The sequence below is a fragment of the Suricata suricatta genome, chromosome 9 (assembly GCF_006229205.1).
Source record: "Suricata suricatta isolate VVHF042 chromosome 9, meerkat_22Aug2017_6uvM2_HiC, whole genome shotgun sequence".
Lineage (NCBI taxonomy): Eukaryota > Metazoa > Chordata > Mammalia > Carnivora > Herpestidae > Suricata > Suricata suricatta.
In genome coordinates, this window is record NC_043708.1 from 133,361,896 (window position 1) to 133,389,068 (window position 27,173).

The following is a 27,173-nucleotide window of genomic DNA, read 5'->3' on the forward strand; positions in this document are numbered from 1 at the left end:
ACATTTTCTTTAAATATATATCCACAGAACAACTGTTTCTAAAACTCCACGAAACAGGTCACCAGGGCAGCAGACCATTGATTTTGTATCCAATGATTTTTCAGAAGGAGCACTGAACGTTTTCTCAATAATTCAGCTAACTACAGACCCCAGATGTCCCCCAGAGACACACTGTCCCTTGCCTACTACAGACGAAAGGGCAGGCATTCAGGGAGAACCAGACATGAGACTCCCAAGAAAGAGAGCCCCCAATTAGCTCCTCATGACAGAGTCCCTGATCAGTACTGGGCAATGCAAAAAAGAACTGCAATCATGCACTTTTTGAAAATTATTGCATAACCAATCCTCAAATTAGAGATTTTAAGAGGTTGGGAGACAGACAGCTAAGCATAATGGTCAAGACCTAGAGTCCATATGCTATCACTTGGTTAATGGGTAACCTGAAACAAGATACTTAACCTTGCTGAGTACCTCAGTGTCCCCGATGTGAAATGACAGTAATAATTTCTACCTGATAAATTATTACAAGGATTAAATAACATACATAATTCCAGAGATTGCTTGGCCCAGTGCCTGGCACAGCGTTAGATCTCAGAAATCGTTGGTGGTAGTGACCTTAGCAGTCATGTTCATTTACCACTAAGGTTTTTTCCACCTACAAAGATGGAAATGAGTACAATGCATCAAGTCTAATGGTCTGGCAGTTAGCTGTCTGTGACATCGTCTAGTTTTTCAGTGTTATATAAACAAGTAAGTATGTATTTACCTTTTTCCAAGCTCAGGTAGTTTTTAATTGGTGTACGTCAGGATGCCGGCCCTCTCTGTGACCTGAGAACTGTTGATCACTAGGTTTACTATGCCCAGGCCAGACTAGCAGCCCAGAGGAAGGGGCAAAATCCTAAGAAAGGAAGTATTGTCACAGCAGTATTGTGTAAACTCTCCAACACTGTCAAAGAGATCATCTCTATATTCCCTGACCCTAGAATGGCCTTTGAAGAAACATGGGCACTCAGGTCCCTGCGAATAAGCAGGGTATACAAGGCCATCATGGGGTAATGGGCTAATGGGTCACTGGATATAAATATTCCCCTCCTGACCAGCTCAGTTGGAAAAGCTAAGATCATGACTCATTCATGAACTCAGGTCTTCCCAGGTGAAGGGAAGACAGGTTGGAAGGCCAACAGCATGGGCAGAGATCCAAGGCCACTGCCTCTTGGTAAAGATACTAAGCAATCTGCATGCGCCAAATTTAGATTTGAGTCACTAAGTGAAAGGGAACCCATGAGCAGTGTCTCTGGAACCCTGACTCCCTAATTTCATCCATGCCTCAATTCCTTTCCAATTTATTCCTTGATTCTTTCCCTCAATCTAATATGCTGTCCTTCATGCACAGAGATGACCCTGATGACTCACATCAACAGGAATTATTTTTCCCAGCAGTGGTCAGGAGTTTTAACTCATCCATCCAACATGGGTTTGTACAAAGGGGATGGGGTGAATCCAAGGCCAAACAGTCCACAGGCAGATTAAATAAATACATGGACTTGCCTCCCACCAGCCCTCACCATCAGGATGCCCATACCCAAGACAAATAGGCTGACAAAAGATTATGAGTGATGGACAGGACACACAGTCTGAAGTCAGAGGCCTGGGTTCAAGTCCCGAGTTGGCCAATCACTAATAACACAATCTTGGCTGTGTCTCACATGCCTTTTGGGGGCTTAGAACCTTTACCTTAAAATGAAAAAATACATTTTTATTGGAGATATAATAACACTCATCTCCCATGATGCTCATGATGATAAATCTAAAGTCACATAAATTAAAGCATACCTAATAATTTATAAAAACATGTATTATCAATGTGATTTATCATAAACTCATAAATACTCTTTAGCATTATAAATATCAATACTATTATTACCAGTTACCTACAGATAATAAAACTATGGCTCACTCAGAGATGAGATTCCTGTCTTCTTCTGAAATGGACTGTGCCAAAAACAGCCGCAGAAATCAAGTGACAGGGTGACTCACTCTCACTGAACATGGTATACCGCGTGTCACCCAAGTTGAGAAGCACACCTTCAAGTGCACACCCGACCTCGGGTGGCTCCACAGCCCGACATTTCTCCCCACCCAGCCTCCACCACCACTCTACTCCTTGGATGGTCTTCCAGACCAAACTTACAATTCCCGAAGACTCAGCGTCTGGAAGAGCTGCCACGAGAGTGTGGTTAGCCGGTTACTCGACAGGTTTCTGCAAGAATGACAGACAAAGGGGAGATGAAGGGACAGATCCGCATCGAGTAATGCTCATGGCGGTAGGCTTGGTCATTTCACGGCAGCGTGGCTGTGCTGTTCTTCTCCTCCACTCCATTCTGCTAACAATACATATTTGCCAGCAGCCAAGAGAGATCAGGTCTGGAGAATATTTCAAAAAAAATTCTTAGTCATTTTCCCACATCCTCACACCATGATAAGGTTTCAGGGAACCTTCTGGAAGCCACCCTCCTAGAGGAGGACAGAGACCTCTCAGGGTAACACAAGCCAACAAGCATTCTTTTTCATTTCTGTTACTGAGGTATCGCTGAAATAAAAACAACTGTGCTTGTTTAATGTATACACCTTGATGAATTTCAAGGTAAGTGTAGACTCGTGAAGCTGTCACTGTAAATGATGCCATAAACTTAACCATCAACTCTAATGAAAGTAGCCTTCTCTCTCTCTCTCTCTCCTTTTTTGTATGATAAGCATTAATATAAGATATATCCTCTTAACCAATTTTTAGGTATATAGTATGGTTTCATTAACAGACTATACTGTACCATAACTTACTCAGTTCACGTCAGTGAAACTAGGAACCCTTTTACCAAGAAGCATTCTTAACATTCGCAATAGTGGGGAAAAACTCTGCAGGTTACCTACAATTTCTTCCACCCAGTCCCTCGCCCAGCAAAGAGGCCCATCAATGATCAAGACATCAGCCTTTCTGTTCACACTTCTGTTCTCCTCCTAATGACTATTTAATTGTTCTCATTAGGATGTACAGGGGATAAAAGTAGCCATTACTCTTCTAAATAATAGAAGAAACACGCCCACAATTATCACTTTGCCAGGCTCCACAAACAGCTTCTGATAAGGCAGGAAGCAGTTAGATACAGTCAGAACTGAAGTGGTACCGCAGGAACAGTGCGCCCACATACTGATGAGCATGGACGGCTGTAAGGAGGCCACGTAGGTAAATATCGACATGCATACACACACAAACATGTGTGTACTGGTGTCCATCAAACATGCAGGTAATAAATGCAAATGCACACTCCTGTTTATACACACGTGCATATGCTTACACACACGTACCCCCATGTAGGTGATTTCTACAGCAGGTCATTAGGGAGAACCAAATACAGCCTCCAGTGAGGAGTGAGGGCTGGATGAATCAGAAGGACCCCCTGATACTTCTATTCAAGTTGCAGTCTGCCACAAACAGAAGGAACAAGGACAAAGTGATGCCATTACTGACGCGGAAGAGGGAGTCAGCTCCTCGACTCAGGAGCTTAGAGAGGGGCTCTCTCAGAGAGTGACATCGAGTGGAGGTCAGAGTGAGAAGAAACCAGTGCCAGGCTTGGGCCGTTCTGGGCAGCAGACACCAGGAAGAGCAAAGGCAGAGAGGAGGCCAGTGGGGAAGGATGCAGGGGAGAGTGGTTGGTGGTAAGAAGAAGAGGAAACAGCCGCACACACCTTACTAGCCATAATGAAGACTTGGATGTTATTTTGAAGAGCAATGAGAAGGCAGCGGATGGCTTTAAGTAGGGAAGTGACATATTCTACCATTTTAAGTAAAAGACCAAGACTGGAAGGTGGCAGACCACTTAGGAGGATTCTGTACTGAGGAAGGGGATCAGAGATAATGAAGCAGGTGGATTGGGAGGAGGGGAGGCCGAGGGGGCCCACCAGAACCTCCTATTGGATCCAGTCTGGGAGAGGAGGGAGCAGCTGCGGCATTTAGTGAGACCAGGAAGGCTGTAAGAGGGTCATATCTGGGGGTGGGGTTCAGATCAAGAGCTACCCCTTGCAAATACTAAGTTGGAGATGCCTGTTAGGTTTTCAGGGAGAGAAATCAACTAGCTTGTTGGCCTCGTGGGGCTAGAGATCACAGGAGAAGTCCAGGCTGGTGAAATCACAGAGTATGCTTTCACAGGGATAGAAGACAAACACAAGAACTCAAGGGACATGGCTTCCCCTTCGTATCTGAGGCCACCCTATGCTTGGTGACAGCCTGTGACTATGTTAAGAAAGGCAACACCCTTTCTGCAGGTGCAAGGGACTGGTGGGCAAAAAAGGGGGACCACGGGCAGGGAGGGGTCCCTCAGCTTCCTGTTCTGCTCCCCCTGCAGCCAGCACTGCCCTACCAGGCTCCGGGCTGCAGGGTGCTGTCCAGGGTTGGCACCCCGCAGCCCACCTGCTGCCGGGGGGATGTAGAGTTCTAATGTGCGTGATTCACTGAAAGCTCATAAACCCTAACCTGTCCACATGCTCAGCTTCACAAAACCTCTACCGATGGTCTGTCTTGTGCCTACAGACTTCCAGAAATGGGGGATAAAGGAGGATCTACACAGCGACCACCTGAGGACACCTCCGGGGCAACGTGCCCTGGGACCCACCGCTCAGAGGGTGGGGCATGCATCAGATGCGCATGCAGCTGTGTGGGCTAGTGTCTAACTTTACCCTAGGTTTTGCTCCTGGAGCTCAGACCTCGGGTCAAGGACACTGGGTTTCGATGCTACTGAGTCCCCATTACCATCAGCCTCCACGATATTTCAGCAAATGTGAGTGACTCATCCAGGCAGAATCTGCTGTTTTGTTCCATGTTTCTCCCAGCTCGCTGTCCATGCACCACAGCAGCAGCAGCAGCAAAAGCAAAGGCAAGGCCCACCTGCCTTGAGGCCTCTGCCCCCCTGCAGCATGGCCTTGAACAGAACCCCCTGTTCTAGAATGGAGCAGCACCCCATAAGAGTCAGCAGCCAGGAACCCAAGAGTCAGGGAGCCCTCGGAAGCATGCCCCGTCTGTCTCCCCCCTGCATCGCTACCCCACCCCCAGGAAGAAGTAATCCAGGTGAAGTGGGGACCTGCCCATCCCCGAGGGGTCCCACCAGGGCATGTGCGAGGGGTTCTGGGGAGCCGGAGGCAGGCGGCAGGCTGCCAGCAATGTCCCTTCACAAAGGTCACGTTATGCTACATCAGGCAGAAATATCAAGAGCAAATTGGATTCTGAAAGATAGAAAATAACAGGCAATCTGGGCAAATAAAAAATAAGACACAGCATTATCTCCTTATTACAAGATGGATGGGACAAGGGGCCTGGGACACCCAAGAAGGGGGAGGCAGGCTCGGGTCCCCGGGATGGGGGGATGGCTTCATCTCCTTCCTGCCCCATCCATACCCAACAGGATTCCTCCAGGTCGTGGGCCAGAGGTAGTGGCCACTGAAGGGTCAGGGGCTCTGTCCAGGACTACAAAGTCCCCTCTTCCCCAACTGCCTCCCTGATACACAGACCACACTCTCTTGTTGGGAGGAAAGCCCGCCCTCACTCCCTCTACAGAGCATCTCCCCTCCCATCCTCACTCCTTTCTGCCTCCCTGCCCTGCCACCACAACCAACAGCTGCCATTCACCAAGGGCTAATTAAGCACCAGGGACTGTGTTAAGAACTTTTACAGTCAGGACCCCGTTTACTATCTACAGCAACCATACAAGGTATGTATTACTACTCTCTCTGCGGTAGACATGAGAAAACTGGGGCTCAGAGGTTGCTGTCCAGAGCTGAAGAGGTCTGAGTGGCCTTCACGAAAAGTCCCCACCAACAAGCAACACACGACGTGCCCCGGGACATTTGTGGCCAACACACAGACGTGCAAATTCCCAGGCACACACACACACACCTCAGTAGGTGCTGCCAGACAGCGACACTGTGCTGCACAAGTCCCTGGAGGAGTGCAGTGTGCACAATCCTTGCAACTGTACACAGTGCCTAGCCAGAGACACGCAAGAGAAGCATTCAGCCCCAGAGACAAATACATACACAAGAGATGAGTAAGGCAAACATGCAGCCACCACAAGACAGGCAGGGCACACCCCCAGCCACACGGGCATCTATAAATGCTCCTGGCATGGGGCGCATGGGGAAATGGAGAGACAGGACTTTAAGAGACTTACACCCACTCAGAATTCACTGGCCCTGATTGTCCTTGCAGCTAGCGCCTCACCTGTAGTCACCCGTCACCAGTAATTGATGGGCTAGTTATAATGATCGTCAGACAAGGGTTTACTTAACAACCTCCGGGCCCCACGGCAGCCTCTTCCTGGACCCTCCACCCTAACAGATCCATTATCACCTGTCTCTGACTTTTGCTTGGGTCAATGGCCAGTTTCCAAGCCACCGGACCACTGGAAGTAATTTGGTGAGCACGATTTTACGAGATGATGCATCAAACACTTTCCTAAAATCAAGCTCTGTGACACTGCCCCCGTATCCCTTATCTGAGACTACCAAACAAAGCCATTAATTTTGTCCTGCACTGCTGGCTCTCTCACAGCCCAGACTCTGGGGCCCAGAGTCATGAACGATGATGATGCAGCTACAGGGTGCTCTGGGGACAGGGAGCCAGACACAGATGGCCAGAATCTGACCCTGACGAAGGGTAGGGCTGAGACGGCCCTTCCTGCATTAACCCCTTAGGGAACACAGGTGAACCTCGGTGTGCTTAGCAGTCCCACGACCTTCCTAAAGGGAACACCCAAATGCAGCAGCACGGATCCCGTGAATGCAGGGGATGTCACCCTCTACCCTCGGAACCCTGCTGGCCAACAAGAGGGTCGCTCGAGATGGATCCTGTTGCCAAAAAAAGCCAACCAGATGAATTCCTCTGTTGCCCCAAAGATACCATATCCTTAGGGGCTGAGAAGGGGACGCAGAGCCCCATCCACAAGTGGTCCAGAAGGTGGGGGACTTCAGAAATTTCCTAGATTCATAGTACAGCTGACACCTGGAAGTGCACCCTCTCCTGCTGGCAGAGGCAGAGCCACGGGGCAGGTTACGTTTCAGGACCCAACTGTGTAAGGGACCGTTGGTGGCAGGTGCCTCGCCTACTGTGCTATAGTACCAGACTGTCCCATTGTAGCCTGGGTCAGCCCGGCATACCACACCTGTTCACATCCATACCGTGGACGCTCTGTCAGGTCTGCCCTGCCCCACTTCGGCTCCACCCCACCATCTCCTCCATCCCTTTCACTGTGGTTTTGTGTTCTGTGGTCATGGGCTGAATGGTGTCCCCTCAAAAGTCATATGTTGAGGGGTGCCTGGCTGGTTCAGTCGGTTAAGCGACCAACTTCGGCTCAAGGTCTGTGGGTTTGAGCTCTACGTCAGGCTCACTGCCGTCAGCACAGAGCCAGCTTCTGATCCTCTGTCCCCAAATCTCTCTGCCCCTCCCCCACTTGTTTGTTCTCTCTCTCTCTCTCTCTCTCAAAAATTAAAAATTTTTTTTAAATTCATATGTTGGGGCACCTGGGTGGCTTAGTCGGTTGAGCATACAACTTCAGCTCAGGTCATGATCTCACTGTTGGTGAGTTTGAGCCCCACTCCAGGCTCTGTGCTGACAGCTCAGAGCCTGGAGCCTGCTTCAGATTCTGTGTCTCCCTCTCTCTCTGCCCCTCCCCACTTGCACTCTGTCTCTCAAAACTAAACATTAAAAAATTCTTTAAAACTTCATATGTTGACATCATAGCATTCAGTACCTCTGAAAGTGAATGAATGTGGACACAGAACCTTTAAAGAGTAATTAAGGTTAAATGAGGTCACTGAGATGAACCCTAATCCAATAGGGCTGGTGTGCTTATACAAAGAGATTAGGAAACAGACATGTACAGAAGGGGACCGCCATGAAGACATGGGCAGAAGACCTGTTTCTGCAAGCCAAGAAGAGAGGTTTCCAAAGAAGCCATTGCCAACACCTTGACCTGGGACTTCCAGCTTCCAGAACTGTGGGAAATACCTTTCTGTTGTCACAGCCTCTCGGACCTCTATTGTTTTGTTACAGTAGCTCAAGCAAACTATACACTTGTCCTTAGTGCCTCTTTTACGCCAGGCCCTGAGAGCCAAGCTGGCTGCCCATCTGTGACCCCTGGAAGGTTCCAAACCATGATTTTCAGTCACTCCCTTGCTCTATGCCCAGTTGCTCTAGAAACCCACCTCCCAATCAGGTTCAGGCTGCTAAGATCTAACCTGGCATCTGTCCACTAGGTCAGGTGCCCTCAGGCCCACGCGGGTGTTTTTCTGCAAAAGATTGTGGAAAGAGAAAGCTGAGCTTCGTGTGATGCCCACCTGGCCCCGCCCTGGCCACCACGCCCTGGCCACCATGGCCAACCGGGGAGCTGAGCTGGGCAGGTAGGAGCGAGGTGACTCCCAACCTTAATCTGGAGGCTCAGGGACCCAGCCTCTTCCTGCCTGTCTCAAAGCCTGGAGGTGCCAATGGCCCTGCCCCAGGATGCCATCCCCCATCATCTGCTCTTCCCCAAGCATCCAGCCTGAGAAACCACCTCCTTCAGGAATCTCCCGCCCCAGTGGCCTCAGGGAGTTTCTTCTCTGCACCCAGACACCTAGTAGACCTGGTATCTGAGCTGCCTTCGTGGATGCGTCACAAGCAGGGCTGGGCATTCTGGGGGATCAGCTTTTCTGAAACACCCAAAGGTGCCAGGTTCTCTCTCTGAAGCCCCGGGCTCCTTCTCCAGCTTCTCAGACCTGCATGGGAGCAGTGCTAGGAGGAGCCCCAGCCGCCCCTGCTCTGGGTCCCTCAGGAAGCCATGGAGCCAGCTGCACCCTGGGCTGTCCTCAGGGGGAGGGCCCTGCCTGGCCCACCCCAGCCACCCGCCCGATCCACACCCACCCCTCTCACTCTCTCAACACCACTTCCCAGACACTACTCAGCACCTCCAGGGCCAGTAACTGCGTGGGGAGCAGGTGATGCCCTCGGGGGAGGCACCCAGCCCTACCTCCCCCACCTGATACAGGGGGTCACCCATGGAGAAGATGGGGCCTGGAGGGTGGAGGGGGGTCCTCCAGCTCCCCCGCAGCTCCCTGTATATCTGTATAAATGAATGGGATTTTAGTGGGGCCCTGTCCACCCCCATGTTGTCATTACTGTGTGATAGTCTGGGTCTCCTCTCTCAGCCCTCCACTCTCTTCCTCTATTTATTTCACGTTCTTTTTGGGTTCTACCCCAAGCCCTTGGGCCACCTTCCTGTTTCCTGTTTAGAAGCCCCATCTCCCTTACCCTGGACTTGGATGTGAAACTTGTCTCAATAAACCCTTTGGAGTAAGGGAAGAAAAAAAGAGAAGACTGAAATCCAGGAGTGTGCTCAGCTGTGTCCCAAAGATAGATGCCATGGCCCCTTGAGTTTTCCTAGAGGATTCATTCAGCTTGCAAAAGGCACAATTCTGAACACCATAGAGGCTCCGAGCACCAAGCACAGCTGCCCAGAACACAGCAAAGGTCAAGCCCTTCCCCATCTTGTAGGCTCCCAGGAGCTGAGCCTTGCTGGCTGTGTCCATCATCACCTAAGTCTTCTGTCCTCCACCCAAGAAGGCAGCATTTTGAAAGATGCAATTGTTGAGGCACCTGGGTGGTTCAGCCAAGAATCTGACTCTTGATTTCAGCTCAGCTCATGAACTCACGGTTGTGAGTTCAAGCCCCACCTGGGATTCCTCACTAAGCCTGGAGCCTGCTTGGGATCCTCTCTCTCCCTCTCTCTCTCTCTGCTCCTCCCCCACTCATGTGTGCACTCTCTCTCTCTCAAAATAAATAAATAAATATTTTAAGAAAAAAAAGAAGAAAAACGAGATGGTTCCTTCTGTAAGAGCCGATGCCCCCTTGACGATCTGTCTGTCCTCCTTCCCTTTCTCCATAAAAGAATCTCCTCGCGTCTTCTTGGGCACAGCCAACTCCCTCCCCTGCTGGGATTCATTTGACCTTGCTGAAGAACCTGGAGGAAAGTTCAAGAAAGGAGAACACTCTGATGTACCACCAACCCCAAAAATAGTTTGTTGGAAAGGAGCCAACCAGCCACGGAGGAGGAGGAGGCGGTGGCTGCAAGTCTACTGCCCATTTCTCCAAGAGTCAGGGAATATATGTGTCATTGACCTTGACCTTGAGACTTTGTACAGTTGGCCCCACACCAGGGGGGACTGCAGCCTGCCATGAGGAACCGTTAAGGTGGCTGCCACCAAACTCCATGGGCTGAAGGTGGGGAGGAAGGAAGTGCCATGCAATCCCATCCCCAAGGCCTGATGCTGGATGGGCCAATCTCTTAATATCCAGAGTCTGTGACCAGAAAGCAGGGGCTGCTGCCCAACCTTCCTCTTGAAGACCAAGAAATATGCTTCTACATCATTGATATATTTGCTTTTCCCTCAATTAAATTGCTGTAAAAGGGGGTGGGGGTTAAAGCCATTTGAGCTATTTTTATTTAGCTAAATTACACTGGATGGCTCATTTAATGAACTTTAATGAAGCCAAAATGCTTTCTCTAATCAAATCTCCAGTGACGTAACTGGTGTCTTGACCTTAGATCAGGAGACTGGAGACAGGAGACAGCTATTCTACAATGGCCCTGGGCTGGGCTAACCCAGGGTTTCCCAGAGTATGTTCCCAGGAATCCGAGGTCCACAGTACATTAACAGATATTCCGAGGGGAAAATATTCATGGTGTTTGAATAATGTGGTTCTCAACAAAATAAAACAGACTTATTTACTGCAGAACTTCTCAGAGCCTTTCCTAAGAGAAGGATCTGACCTATGGAACCTCAAACTTACTGGACCATGGAAAAATCTAGTAAAAATATCACCTCACCCAAAAAAATCATCCCATACAACAGAGAAATGATGGCTGTCGTAAGAAGTATGTATTTGTTCTTGGTACAGGGTTCTTGGCCCACATCTGCCAAAACCCTTGGAATTTCTTGAATGGGAGCATCTTTTGTTATAATATTTGATCTCTTGTCCTCAGTCCCTGAAATTACTTCAGAGAATGAGGTGACATTTGTAAAGCCCCTGCAGATGGAGGGGTGCTGATTAAAACTCTCAGTCCCAACCCCTCATTTCTGGAGAGGGGAGAGGTGTGAAGTTTGAATCAATCACCAATGGGCAATGATTTGATCAACCATGCTAACCATTAGATAGGGCTTTGGGGGTTGAACCAGAACACCTCCACACCAGGCCCCAAACTCCACAAGGACAAAAGCCCCTTTATTGGGGACCTGACCCTCAATATCTCTTCATCTGCTTCTGGATTTGCATTCTTTACTCTCCTTTGTAACAAACTAGTAACCTAGTTGAGTAAATTTGTTTCCTGAGTTCTGTGAGCTACTCTAGCAAATTAATCAAACTCAAGGAAGGGGTTATGGGAAGCTCTGATTTACAGCCAGGTAATGAGAAGCACCAGCAACAGTCTAGATTTAGGATTGGCAGCTGGAGTGGGCACCAAGGCCTTCACCTGTGGAGCCTGATGCTGTCTCTGGGTGGATAGTGGCAGAATTGAATGAATTGTAGGATACCCAGGGCATGTCCCAGAATTTCCTGGTGGCGTGGGAGGGGAAAAAAAACCTACACATTGGAATTGGGTGCAGAATCCTTAATCATGGAGTGCAGGGCTCAGCAATCTACTGTCTGCAGACCACCACTCTGTTTTTGTGAATACAGTTTTGTTGTAACACAACCACACTCCTTGATTTACGCCCCTGTACCCATGTCCTCGGTGGGATAACAGTCTCCAAGGTGTCCTCATCCTAGTCCCCAGAATCTGTGAATAGATCAACTTCCAAGGCAAAAGAGACTTTGCAGATGTGATTGAGCGTGTGCACCTTGAGAAAATTGTTCTTTTTTTTTAACATTTTTTTTTGAGACAGAGAGAGACAGAGCATGATTAGGGGAGGGGCAGAGAGAGAGGGAGACACAGAATCCAAAGTAGGCTCCAGGCTCTGAGCTGTCAGCACAGAGCCTGGCTCAAACTCATGGACTCTGGGATCATGAAGTCGGCTGCTTAACCGACTGAACCACCCAAGTGCCCCAAGAAAATTGTTCTTAACTCTCCCACAGCCCCAGTCCAATCTCAAGCATCCTCCAAAGTAGAAGGGGGGAGGGGGAGCCTCTCGGTGGCTCAGTCAGTTAAGCATCCAACTTTGGCTCAGGTCATTATGTCATGGTTCGTGGGTTCAAGCCCTGCATTGGGCTCTGTGCTGATGGCTAGCTCAAAGCCTGGAGCCTGTCTTCAGATCCTGTGACTCCTTCTCTCTCTGACCCTCCCCTGCTCATGCTGTCTCTCTCTGTCTCTCAAAAAATAAATAATAAAAAAAACATTAAAAAATTTTTTTTTAAATTTTTTAAGGTGGAAGAGGGGGACAGACAGAAGGTCAGAGTGAGATGTGACAGTGGAAGAAAAGAGATGTGATGTGCTGCTTTGAAGAGGAAGGAAGGCACCACAGGCCAAGGAATGTGCATGGCCTCTAGATGCTGGGAGAAGCACTGTAACAGTTCTCCCTCAGAGCCTCCAGAAGGGACCCTCAGCCCTGTAGACATCTTGATTTTAGCCCAATGAGGCCCATGTTGGACTTCTAAGCTACACGGCATAAGACAAGAAATCTGTATGTTTAAGCCACAACGTTTGGGGTAATTTGTTACAGCAGCAACAGAAAACTCATCCATCGTTACAGGGCAGCTGGGTGCTACAGTCAAATGCCCAACTCGTGGTTTGGCTCATGTGATGACCTCACAGTTGTGGGTTCAAGCACCATATCAGGCTCCGTATCAGGCTCCATGCTCACAGTGTGGACCTTGCTTGGGAATCTATCTCTCTCTCACTCTCTCTCTCCCCCACCCCACCTTGTGTGCTTTGTCTGAAAATAAATAAATAAACTTTAAAACATTTTATTTATTTATTTTGAGACAGAGCACACAAGCATGCAAGGGGCAGAGTCAGAGAGACACAGAGAGAATATCAAGCAGGCTCTGCACTGCCAGCAAGGAGCCCAACATGGGGCTCGAAGCCATGAACCAAGAGATCATGACCTGAGCCAAAGTCAAGAACTGAATACTCCACCAACTGCACCACCCAGACACCCAAGCAATAAACTGTACCAAAAATAAATAGAGGGGTGCCTCCACATGGGGATGGCTCAGTCGGTGAGGCATCTGACTCTTGAGTTTGGCTCAGGTCATGATCTCATGGTTCATGAATTCGAGTCCTGCATCAGGCTCTACACTGACAGCATGGAGCTTGCTTAGGATTCTCTGTTTCCCTCTCTCCTTGCCCCTCCCTTGCTTACTCCCTATCTCTCTCTCTGTCAAAATAAAGAAAGACATGTTAAAAACAAAAAAGAAAGAAAAAAAAGAAAACGCAGGCACCACTGGAGCTCACATAAGGCCGCAGAGTTGAGTAGGTGTCTCAGAGAACAAATGGTCTGCAAAGCCTAAATTATTCAGTACATGGACCTTTACAGAAAAGGTATGCCAGCACCCACTCACCCACATAAATATAATGTGAGCCACTTATGCCAATTCAAATTTTCTAGTGGTCACATTTTAAAACTGCAAAGAGAAGAAACTAGTTATATTCACACTTACTATAATATACCACCAATTGATGTGATCAGTATAACAAATGCTATGGAGATATTTCATATTCCTTAGTGTGTGTGTTGTAGCTTTGAAATCCATGTGTACTTTATACCCACAGCATATCTCAATGTGGACTGACCACATTTCAAGGGCTTTATAGCCATGGATGGCCAAGGCTGCCATATTGGTCCACGAAGCTCTAGACCATCTGTAAAACCCAGGCACTGACTGGGGCCCTCAGTGGAGAGGACAAGTCTGACCGGAAGTTCTCCAAAGTAAAGTCAGGTGTCCTTTCCCAAGATGCCAATCTGTCCCAGAATCCAGCAGTCACGTGGCTTGCTGTATAGAAAGGAATCACTCTGGCTGTCCTCAGCTATATGGCAACACCACTGAGAAGCTGCCCGCATCCTCTCAAGCTGGAGAAGCTCAGGACAGGCAGGAAAAGAGGGGACAGGACTTGCTGCACGCTGAGAGGGTGAAGGAGGACTGTGGCCCAGCACATGAGGGCATGATTGCCGGACTTTAGGAATGCTCGACCCACCTAATGAAGTCCAGACTCCACCTTGAGGTGCAAGTCTTTTCACACAATGACCTCAACCATGCCCTTACACCCCACACCTGCCTTCTCGGGACTAACTCCAAAGACCCCACTATCAGCACCACCATAAGCAGAGCAGTATCACCAGGCTGGCTACACCCTCACAGCTTCCTGGTCTCCACACCATGGCCCCCGGTGCCCTCTACTTCCATGCTCTTGCTCCCTGTCCTGCAGGTACAGTTCATATAGACCTAAGTATGGCCAGTGTCACCCACACAGAAACATTCTTTTCCTTCCTCTTCTCCCCACACATTCTGTCTGGACCTCATGTACAGACCACATCTCAGACTGACTTCCAGCTCTGACTGTCTGCTGTGTAGGTCTTGGCCTCCCCCAGAAGATTGCTCTTCCTACAGGTGAAGAACCCACTTCTTTTCAGTTGGGTAGTCTTTATAGCTCCTGAAGCATAGTAAGTGCTCAATAAACGTACAGCAAGTTCAGTTGAATTCCCACAAAATCTCGGTATCACATGGGTCTGGGAGCTCCTCCCAAACTCTGTGACCCTGGGCATGTAACCTGACCTCTCTGCTCGGATGCAAACTGGGGATACTGCAGGGGCCTGTCCCCATGATTTGTGGTGAGGATTACATGGCTGTGGCAAACGGGACACAGAAAGCAGCTGGTAGGAGGCTGGCCCTTGATAAATACAATCTATCATTGTTCATGCATATGGTACTTCTCCCCTTATCTGCCCATCTCCAGTCACCACGGGAGCTCCAACAGGCCCAAGCCCATTAAAACCAGTTCCAGAGGCCCAGGCATAACGCCCTGAACTCAGGCATCAACAAAATCTCAGTTCAACCAAAGAACACACAGCCACCTGTTTTAACAGGACAACACATGGCATCTATTCCCCTGAAGCCATGCTGGTGTCTGAACTCCCACCCAGCCCGGCCCCCCACCCACAAGTTCCGGCAGAGCCCAAAGGCCCCCCACCCCGGGTCAAGGGAACAGGCAGCCCTCCCCACGAAGCCTGAGGACCAGAGGTAAGGCTCATGAAAAGGCCTAATCATCAGCTCTGAGCCTTCCTGCAGTCTGCTTCTCACCTGACCTTGAATGTTATTGAGATGATATTCTGAAAGGTTTTGCTCCCTGGGAGTTTCTTTTTAGACAAATTAACCAAAAGCTAATTACCCTGAAGCATGAGAGCTCTGTCTGGGACCCCAGGGGGCTTGGGAAGGGCAAGGCCTGACAGACACTGGGAGTTCCTACCAGCTGTCCCCCTCAGGGGCAGGGAAGGCTGGATCTGGCTCCGGAAGCCACGGCCCCAAAGGGGCTCTGTACGTGACCATGGCGACATAGTGATGGAGCCAATGAATCACACTCATTTTTCACTCAAGAGCTGTTGCAATAAGAGAAAAACAAAGATGCAGGAAGCATCTGTGGGTTAATCAAGAAACAGAGTAAAAGCAAAGAAGGGGCTATTGAGGGAGGAGGGAGCCACAGGCGAGCATGGCTGTGGCCACAGAGGGGCCGGTGAGGGAACTGCCATGTGCACCGTCAGGACTGGGGAAACCGGAGTCCGGGGAAGGCGGGCAGGGAGGAGGGTGGGCAGGAGCATGAGTACCACTCTGCTCTTCAAGACACAGAAAGTATATTCCCCCAGAGTATCTTTTAGCGAGCCCGGGCACTCGAGATCTACATTCTAAGCTCTACTCTTAGGACTCGAGGAAGATCTATGGCTCTCCCCAAAACAACAAAATGGTAAAAGCACCAAGCAGCTTTGGGCCTGTTTATAAAGAAATGTGATTAGCCAACACTGCCTCTGATCCCTCCTTCACGATGCAAGGTTGGTAGGAACATAGGCCAGGGGTGGGTTTGGGGGAACCATCTAGGACACAGGTTCAACAACTCTGGGCATGAGCATCACTTGGAGACTTATAAAAGCCAGACAACACAGCTCTGCCTCCCAGAGCTTCAGATTCAGTAGGTGTGGCCTGGAATTCGCATTGCTCAGCAGTTCCCAGGGGGATGCTGACACTGCCAGTTTGGGAACAACACTTCCAGAACCACTGATGGTCGTGAATTTGTCTCAACAAGTTTTGCTTCACCTCTTATTACCTCCTTCTATCCTGAAAACCCAGATGATCATACAAGTACAGGAGCATGAAACAGCCATGTGTCCAGATGTAAAGAGACACCAGGCAAAGAGCCAAAGAGTCAGGAGCTCCTTGGGTCAGATGCCGCTGTTAATAATAAGAAAGGGGACCTGGCCTCCCCGTGTGAGCCCTGGTGGAGGGCTGCAGCGTGGGAGGTGTGCGTAAGCAGTCTGGAGAAGGGCTGGGACCGCGCTAGAAACCTACGAACACGAGCAGGTTGGGACCCTGTTCAGCTGCCCAATGGATAGGGTCCCGCTGAGGCCACCCAAGGAGCAGAGACTTTAGCCCAGGGCCTGAGGTATCTTCCTAGGAACCAGAAGCATGGTGTCATCAACTAGGATGAAAGGGTTAACTGAAGCCACTCTTTCCAGAAAGTTGCTATTTGGACAGCTGCCTAAGGGCTTCAGGTGCCTTTGAAACAGAGCCCTTCAGGCCTCTGTGTCCCTCCCCCTTCCCAGACCAGAGCCCGTCTGTGGATTTAAAGGGCTGTAGCTGACTGCTGTCTACCTTCCTTCCAGCAGAGCCAGGAGGACACCAAGGTGCCACATGTCACCTGGGGCCTTCTCATCCGCTGGGCTGGCCAAGAGACCTGGTCGTGGAGACCATGTGAAGAAGTACGTAACAGATTAGTTCTTATGATGGAATGTGTAGGCAAGTGGCACTGCAGGGAGAGCCCAGGGAGGCAGTGTGGAGGAGACACATCATGTCCCCACTGTGCTGCTTGGTGATGCCGCTTCCCGTAGGACAGGCAGGAGTTTTCTCAAAGTGTGGTCCCCAGACCGGCAGCATCACATCACTGGGGACTCGTTAGAAACATACATTCTCAGGGCCCCAGCCCAGACCTGCAGAATCAGAACCATTCGGCATATGCCCAGCACCCTACGCTGTGCCGGACCCTTTAGGTGATGCTGGCTCCCGCTCTAGCTGTGACCAGTGTCAACGGTGGCAGACAGCACAGACTCTGGAGCCAGAAAGACAAGCTAGACTCCTGGCTCTGGTCCTCCTGAATTGCGTGACTCACCCTCCGAGTAAGGTACTGAACCTCTCTGGATCCATTTCTTCATCTTGACCACAGATATCATAATAGTACCTGCCTTGGGGGGCAGCTCTAAGGACTAAGATGAATTAATGGATGTCAAGTGCCCAGCCCAGTGGCTGGCATGCGGTAGGTACTCAGTGCATGGCCAGAGCGTATTGAGGGTGGTAGTGATGATAACAGCTAACACACAGCAGTTACTCTGGGCCAGCTCTGTTTAAAGGTTTTACATATAAGCGCTCACTTAGGGCACAGGGGGGCCTCAGTGGGTTGAGCATTCGACTTCAGCTCAGGTTGTGATCTCACAGTTCCTGAGTTCAAGCCCCACATCAGGCTCCCTGATGTCAGTGCAGAGCCCACTTTGGATCCTTTGCCCCACTTTCTCTCTGCTCCTCCCCCACTAGTGCTCTCTCTCAAAAATAAGCAACACTTAAAAAAAGAGTTCACTTAGCTCAAGAAAGATGTACTACCATCATCATCATCACCATCATCATCATCACCATTGCCATTGCCACTTTCCAAAGGAGAGATCGTGGAACAAGGAGGTTAGAGACCTCGCCCTGGGCAACAGCTGCGGTGAAGGGGAGCCAAGAATCAAACCCCCGCAGCCGGGCTGCAGTCTATATTCTTCACCCACTACCAGCAGAATCAGGAGGAAGTGTGTTAGCAAGGTTCCATCTCCTGTGCTTCCCATGACCCCTGTCTTCCTGGGACCCGCCAGGACAAAATCCTCCCATTCCTAAGCTGAAAACGGAAAACCTTCCACACCACTCAGGTGCAAAAAGACTGGAATTCTTGGTCTCTGAAAGGGGGAAGCACGTCAAAGTCCCCATTGTGTCCCCGAGTCTCACTGGGACCATATGTAAAGCCACGAAGGATGGAGATCCACCTGCTAGCACCAAAGGGCCCTCAGGGAGAGGCATGGAGACCCATTAACCAGCAATGCAGTCCCCCTATGGAGTCCCCCCTCTACTGCAGACCAGAATATAGGCAGGGCAGGGTCTGGTGGGACCACACACATATCAACATGCCCGGGGCCGGAGCGCCTTACAGCTCGCCTCCAGGAGGCGTGTGGGCAGAAGATCTGAGGCAAAGCAAACACACCGGGCTGCCAATGAGCCAAGTACAGGTGAGCCTTGTAGGGTGACTGCCTGCTGCTGGGGGGGCTAGGCACATGTGGGAGCACTGCTTCCCGCCTCTGCTCTGCCCCCAGGCTGCTAAGGAATGCCCTCCTCGTACATCAGATTTTAGAAACAGCAAGCAAAGCAGAAGTGCAATCAAGATGTAATGGGGCTCCATGTCCCCATCAAATGTTTATACCTGCAATGAACCAGCGGCACCTGGGACTCAGAACTCTGCATAAGTAAGGCTCTACCACAACCCACATCTCGCCCGGATACTTCGAAGGGCCAGCACCATAGCAAACAAGAATATAAAGCTTCCAGGAGACTCGATCCTTCCCTGGCCCCTTTCTAGCTCCATAATTCTTGGAGAGCTCACTGCAGCACTGAGCCTCTTCTGTCCTCTAAAATGGCAGCAAAACCTCTACCACATTAGATGGTGGGAATCAAATGAAATATTACACACGAGCGCCCTACTCAGTGCCCCTCCGACATAGGCACGCCACGGACACGGGCTTTTCTTACTAGTGGAGACGCAGAAAGAGAAAAGATGAGACCTCACCACTGCTATGGTATAACTGAAGGGATAGTGCCCACCAGGGGAAGGGGAGGGAGGAGGGGCAGGGCCCACACTCCAGTTCCCAAATCCTGGTAAGGAACCAGGCGCCTGGAGGAAGCCATCGCTGCAGGAACAACAAAACAAGAAAACTCGCACCAGACAAGGCGCTCAGCAGACGCTGCTAAATGGTTTCCAATTAATTAACTGATTACACGATAGAACAGAAGGGGATTCGAAAGAGCGCTGTTGACCTTTAAGAATAATTAATATATCAGGATAGCAAACTCATCCAAGGAAAATAATGAGGAACATTTTAATATTACACTCCAAAGCTCTGGATGGGGCGGCAGATGGGCCTCAGCTACGTAAACCCCACCTCCTTCCCCCTCCTCCTGCTTCCTAGCTACCCACCACCTCCCACCCAGCCTCTTCCTCCATCCAGATCCTGAGGCCTAGGGCTGCCCACCTCTGTGCAGGAGCATGACTGTCCTGGCCCAGTCCTGTGACCACACCGCCCGCCCATGTAACAATAGCAAAATAAAGAGGGCAGGGTGCAAGGCTCCCCGCATTACTGAATGGAAAGGGAGATGCTGAAAGGGGCACACAGCTCCCCCTTCACAGTCCACGTGGGTATCCAGAAGCTGCTTTCCCCATCTAGGTCCCTGCCAGGATCAGCACTCCAGACATAGGGTAGGTGCCCCTCCTCCTGGCTCCTGACCCCCACAGCAATTTCACCCTCAGCCCTAATTAGGGTTACATGGTACTGTGTCTGATGGCAGTCTGGATGGTCTGTGAGGTCCCAGGCCCACCTATCTTAGTCACATTCTGTGGTTCCCAGTGTCCAGCAACATAGTGTTTTTGAGTCAATCTGGAAGGAGCTCTCTGCGATGCACAGACCTCTCTGACACCCTGACTCCTCCTGGAATTTCTGGCAAATTCCTAATCACCCTCCAGGACTTCCTCCAAAAAGCCTTCCTGAACTGGCTCCTCCTATTGTCCCCCACTCACACGTTCCCAGAGCAGTCTGTCCATCCCTTTCGTTTAGCACTTGCCATATTGTCAAACACTTTGCCAACAGTCTGGTTTCCTATTAGCCAGTGGGCCCCCTAAGACTAAAAACAAGGCTTTTCTCTACTCTTTGCACCCCTGATATGATCCAAATACCTGGGAGAGAGTAGGTACCCAGCCAATATTAGCTGGGTGATCCCAGGATAAGTGGAAGTGCTTTGGCGAAAAGGAGGCGAACCCCATAGAACCTTCACTCCTCTTTCGATGTCTCCGAGGGTACAAGATCCATTCATTCAACAAGTGCCGATGACGGGGGACCACACACCCTCGTGTGCCCAAACCGTCCCAGTTCACCCCTGTTGTCCCCGAATCCCATCCAGTAAGTTCCCTTTCGTTCTCAGAAGTGTCCCAGTTTGACAATAATTTTACTGAACTCCTTCTCTGTGCTCTGCGCTCTTCCAGCGGCTGGTTTATAGCACAGAACAAAGGGGCAAATTCTCTAAACAAAGTTTTAGTATCATCCCAGCTTTTACCAACCTCCGTCCGCTCAATCATTCAGCCCGTACTAATTTGGTACCTAGCCCATGGCAGGCAAGGCTAGGCACTGGCGCATGAAGGGAATAAGACACATTCTCCCATAGAAACCATTCACTGCCTATGTTTCCAGAAGGATCTGGGGAAGGGGACTTGTCCCAAAGGTTTCCATGTGGCTCAAAATTTGAATGCATCTTACAGTCTTTACCCCTGCTGGCCCCACAGAATGATGGGATGCAGTCAGCTTGGCCACAGTCCCTATATCCATGCATGTCAGCTGACCCAAGGCAGGTGCCTTGCTCTAAAAGATCTTGGGGTTTTTTGGGGAATGGCAGGCCTGGGTGGCTCATTTGGCTAAGTATCCAACTTCAGCTCAGGTCATGATCTCACAGTTCGTGGGTCTGAGCCTTGCTTTGGGCTCTGGGCTGCCAGCTCAGAGCCTGGAGCCTGTTTTGGATTCTGTGTCTCCCTGCCTCTCTACCCCTCCCGTATTCATGCTCTGTCTCTCTTTCTCTCAAAAAATAAAGAAAGAAAACATTTAAAAAATAAAAATAAATAAAATATCTTGTTATTTCTAATCCTTAGAAAGGGCAGGTCAGAGAGTATTTGCAAGAAAGCACAAGGCTGTAGGTATGAGAGTCCCTGGAGCGTAACCCCTAGAACTCCATGATTCCAACGAGACCCAGCCCACTCCTGATTCCCCCCCTTGTTCCCCAGGCTCTTATCTGTTTTCACACAGACTCTCCCAGCCCAGCTTATTCTGAATCCCCGCAGAGTTCAGGATCCTACAGCTATTCTTATTTCCAAAGCTCACATGGCTTTGCTTCTACTAAAATTTCCACATTGCCACTCTCTCTTCTCCTTCGTGTGAGAAGTACTGGCCTCCTTTCTCTCCTGCTTTGACTGCCAGTAACAGCCATGTTCCTTCTCCTGAGCTGCAGCCACAGTTAGGGGCCAGCTGCCCCCATTTTCCCAACCCCACTCCTATCTCAATCTCACTTCCAATGTCAGCTGAAAACATCTCTTTTCTCCTTTTAATTACACTTCTCTGCTCCCGCTCTGTTATTGGCCTCATGACTCAGGGCTTTAATTTATTCACCAAACAATGTCATTACACCACTGTTTTCCGTAATTTATACCATGCACAGTCTTTTGGCCTCTGTTGTCCAATTCTGCAAAATGTTTGAGAAAAGCAGTGCTCATTCCTAGTCCCCACGGCCTCTCTCCTGCAGAGATCTGGCAGAGTCCCCGGAGACTTATGCAAGACCTCTTATCTCATATTGAATATATGGAGCCCAGAACGACCCCCACCCTACTTGGTTCCATGTAGATTCTCAAGGAGTTATTTCTTCACATCCCACCAGCTTGTGTGAAGATCATATAATCTGGAAACAGGAAGGCATCTATCTACAGAGCCAAGGCACTTTGGATTGAGACTTGGGAGAAATGAAAGCAAGGAGAACAGAATGGAAAAGCACACGGGGGCATGGTCCTGGCAAAGACTGGTACTCCCACGGGTGACCATCCACACGAGGACTTGTGAATTGCATTTTTGCTCACAGTTCCTTACACAGAGCAAAAGACATTGCTTGCACTTTGATCACAAGCATCGTTAAGTGAAAGCACACAAGTGAATTCCACTGGATGGTCTGAATTTCATAAATCATGCATTGAACAGGGTGCCAGATTCAACTAATTCTTTCTTATACCAGTGCTACTTACACTGACCTCAACTTAATTTAAACCTTGAGCTTTGAACACAAGTGCAAACAATTAATTAACTTGCTAATCTTTGTTCCATGCTATGGGGATTTTTTTCCAGAATCATTAACAATAATTATGTGAATAAACTAAAGAAAATTGGGATACAGAAATAATTTTCTGAGAAGCAGAAATAATGAGTAGCATTTATTGAGTGCTTGTTAGGAACTAATTACTAAGGATATTAGATATCAGATATTAAAGATATTAGTCCATTGAATCTTCCCCCAAATCGTTTATGTTCCATATTATTGTTAGGATTTGTTCTCATTTTACAGATAAAAAAAAAAATCCATGGCTTAGAGGTTATCTAGCTAGCTCAAGGTCACAAAGCTGGTACGTTTACAATAAGGACTAAAATCAGTGTGTCTGATTCCAGAATCCATGACCTTGGCACACTACCATAGTGTGCACCTGTGTGTGTTATTTGTGTGTGTGCATTGCACATGTATGTAACCTGAAGGTATCTGGATCTCCAGTTGAGGGCTCTGTTTTATACACCCAAGTGACAGCCTTCCAAGAATGACGAGGGCACACTCACATGAAGGACAAAGCCAGCAGTCCCATAACTCAGCCAGCTCTGCTGTGCTGCTTCCATAGTTTGTCCCCCTCTGACTATTCCTATGATAAAGCACATGGCAGATCCACTTGCTTTCGGCCCCATTCAACAGAAGCAGAACAGGCTTGTTAAAGGAATGAACATAGCAACTCTAGACTGCAGACCTGGGAGCTCTGCCCTTTAGGAAAGAGCCCCACTCCAGTGCAGTTCCTATCTCATGGACCTAGAGGATTCCCCAGTTTAGGGTAAGCAAAGTCATAAAGCATAACCCTTCTCCCCTCTGACCTGGACCTGGGAGGAGAGGATGGAAAGGAGTAGACCCTTTTCACATGCTCTTTCCTGTTTACGTTTGGATCTCACCAGGCAGGCCAGCAGAGCTCTGCCCACCCCACGTTTGAGGCTCTTCCTGAACACCACCAGGTTCTCATTTAAGAGCACAGATGAGCCACCAGCAACTGCAATGATGCTAGAGGGAGGAAAATGAGGAGCCCAGGACCTGGGAGCCCCTCTCTGGGGAGCTGTTCCCAGCTCACTGGGTCCCCAGAGCTCCCTAGGCTCTGGCCATGGTGCTGAATCCCCAGGGAGAGGAACATGGAGGCTGAGAGCTGCATAAGTCAAAGTAGTGGTAGTGAGACACCAGTTTCCTTGCGGCGAAGAAACAACTTTTCAACATTCCTTTTGGGGAACCTGGGCTCCTGACCACCTTGAGAGACATGAACCAGCCTTTGCAGCATGATACAACAGAAAGAACATGAATTCTGGAGCAGACATTTACCGCTAGGAATCTATAACTTTAGTTGTGTGACTCTGGGCAAGTTACATAACTTCTCTGAGCCCCAGAGTCCTCATTTATAAAACAGGAAGAATGTCACTTATTCGAACAGGATTACTGTTGGAAGAGTGCTTAGCAGGGAGCTTAACACAATAAATATTTCTTCTCTTTCTCTTGGCTTTGTTCCCTGCTTGCTTGCAAATGCACATGCACACACACTTAATCTAGGAGTTTTCTCCTTCTTCCTATAAAATACTGCACATATTCTTTCAAAAACAAATTTAAGACCCATGTTCTTCCCCAGCATCCCTGGAATACAGGAATCTCTCTGTTTGGTACGGTCAGCACGTATCAGCAGAAGTTAACATATTGGCATCTCTGGTTTAAGAATGCTAATTTTATCTTCCTAACTAGACTGAACATTCCAGTCTCACCTGGACCAAATCCCACTTTAGAATCTCCATCTTCCCCATCTCTCTGGCCACAGCACTGGCCATGGGGAGACCTTTCCAAAGCACCTGCAGCCTGTATTTAACAAGGCACATCACAGCATTATCCATACAATCACCTAATATGATTACGAATCCAACAATATTTGAATGTTTTTAGACATTTTTGAGTTAGTTGCTGACAATGACCCAACTACCATAATACTGCCAGGAAAATCAGTGTTGGTATGCATCTCCCATGTAGCAAGAAAGTAAACAAAAAAAAATCAAGGTGATGATGGATCTATGGAAACTCTCAGAGCAGCATCAACACTCTGAGGTCCACAAAACCCTACAGGAGAAAGCAGGAAACAACTTCCTTGTCCTCAACCACAGCAATTTCTTACTCAACACATCTCCAAAGGCAAGGGAATCAAGAGCAAAAATGAACTATTGGAACCTCATCAAGATAAAAAGCTTCTGTACTGCAAAGGAAACAAAACTAATAGGCAACCAACAGAATGGGAAAAGATAGTTGCAAATGGCATATCAGATAAAGGGCTAGTATCCAAAATCTGTAAGGAACTCACTAAACTCCACACATGAAAAACAAATAAATCAGTGAAGAAATGGGCAGAAGACATGACCATGTCCTCCAAAGAGGGCATCCAGATGGCCAACAGACCCATGAAATGATGCTCGGCATCACTCATCTTCAGCAAAATACAAATCAAAACCACACTGAGATACCACCTTACACCAGTGAGAGTGGCTAAAATGAACAAATCAGGAGACTATAGATGCTGGCGAGGGTGTGGAGAAACAGGCACCTTCCTACACTGTTGGTGGGAATGTAAACTGGTGCAGCCGCTCTGGAAAACAGTGTGGAGGCTCCTCAAAAAACTATCCATAGAACTCCCTTATGACTCAGCAATAGCACTGCTAGGGATTTACCCAAGGAATACAGAAGTGCTGATGCATAGGGGCACATGTACCCCAATGTTCATAGCAGCACTTTCTACAATAGTCAAATCATGGAAATAGCCTTAACGTTCATCAGCTGATGAATGGATCAGACGTGGTTTATATATACAATGGAATACTACATGGCAATGAGAAAGAATGAAATCTGGCCATTTGTAGCAATGTGGATAGAACTTGAGGCCTTTATGCTAAGTGAAATAAGTCAGGTGGGGAAGGACAAATACCATATGTTTTCACTCATATGTGGAACAGGAGAAATTTTACAGAGGACCATGGGGGAGGGGAAGAGGAAAAATAGTTAAGAAGACAACAAACTGAGGGTTGATGGGGGTGGGAGAGAGGGGAAAATGGGTGATGGGCATGATGGAGGGCACTTGTTGGGATGAGCACTGGGTATTATATGGAAACCAACTTGACAATAAACTATAAAAGAAAAAAAGAACTCTGAGGTCCAGAACTAGGTGAGTCTCCTCCCAGGTGTCAGCAATGACTTAGGGACCATCCCAATATAGTGGAAAAGGCTAGGCACTTGGAGTCTGAGACCAGGATCCTGGTCCCTATACCTCCCTAACTTCTAGCTAAGTGGCCTTGGGTGACTCACTCTCTTCATTTCCTCAATGATAAGATAGAGATGAAAGTAATTGCTATTTCACATTAATACTGCATGTTAAATGAGATGGTACTTTTGAGAGTGATTTAGAAAGCATTAGAGCCATGTTGGGAGTGAGCACATTCCTCAAGGAACTGGTCATCAGTCACAAGAGAAAACAGGTCCATGGCATTCTTGTAATATCACACCACACACACTGGTCACCCCCACTCTGTCTACCTGCAGGGCCCAAACAGATGTAACCACTCATTCTACAGGCGTAGAGAAGACCCAACAGGTGTATAGGAAGACCAAATCGGTACCAACCATCCTCAGGGCACACCAGCAAAAGTTGACAACAAAAATTAGAAACTCCATAAAAGTCTCATATGATCTAGAGCTATATACAAAGAGAAAGGCCTAACATCTGTAAGGAACTCACTGTGTCAGGGCTCCAAATGCATTCTCTCATCCAAGTCCCAAAACACAAGCGTGTGAGGGGGAGGACTTTGCTGCCAGAGGAAGAACTAGCTCGGAGAGATTATGTGTCTTGACCAAGGTCTTACAGCTGCTCAGCAGTCAAGCTGGGGACCAAGCCCAGTTCTGATGGACTCCAGTAGCCAGTATCCATGCCCGGAAACACAACGTTATGCCTCTTCTCCATGCTCAGCCAAAATAAGGGAGGGGATGGAGAAGGGCAACAAAATCCTAGGAGGACCCCATGCCTATGAAATTACTTAATAAATGCTGTTCATGATCTTGGAAAAGACCAACACGGGCTCTCAAGTATGCCGAATCATGGCCGGTGAGCGGGGCTTTTCAGAGATTCCTGAGGTCCAAGCAGAGAGGGACACCAGTGATAGAAACAAGGGGGGATCAGAGGAGGGAAGGATGGGAGAAGAGGGAAAGAGCAAAAAGAGATCGAGACATAGGGAATGCAATGATTAATATTCTAAATGGAGTTCTGACTGCTTAAGCTTTATTTAAGAACATGCCCAACTGTATAATTACAAGGCCTTAATTTGTTTTCTTTTCCACACAATAAATAAGGAGCACACGGTTGCTCTTTGCAAACACCGCCCTTGCTGGTGTCAGCAGAGGCTCTTGATTGCAGACGGACAGCTGGCACACCAAGGGGCAGCCCCATTGCCACCTGGAGGGGTGAGCTGCCTGCCCCAAGGCACAGCTGGGCACACCAGATGTGGGAAAGGACAAGAAGACCAAGGGGCCCTTTTATTTCTGGAGAATGGTACTGGGTGGGTGAGTAGTGAGGCCATCCCCATGGGTTCCCCTGTGGAGCAGGCATGGCTGGGGGCACCTGGTTCCAAGTGGCCCCAATACAACATGGAAACAGACTCAGTGCGCCTCAGGGGAGGAGGCTGTTCAGTCTCTCAAAGGCAGAAGTCCACCTACTATTGCCCATGGCCATGCCCAGGCACGGATGCCTCGGGGCATC

At 48.9% G+C, this 27,173-nt stretch overlaps 1 protein-coding gene across 4 annotated transcripts in view; it reads right to left on the bottom strand.

Moving 5' to 3' along the window:
• The window catches only part of NTRK3 (neurotrophic receptor tyrosine kinase 3), a 301,136-nt gene that overhangs the window by 259,513 nt on the left and 14,450 nt on the right, over positions 1-27,173 (bottom strand). For all 4 annotated transcript variants that reach the window (XM_029952431.1, XM_029952434.1, XM_029952433.1 and 1 more), the window contains exon 3: positions 2,192-2,260. In XM_029952431.1, the coding sequence (XP_029808291.1) occupies positions 2,192-2,260 (69 nt within the window). The remainder of the gene's footprint in view (positions 1-2,191; positions 2,261-27,173) is intronic.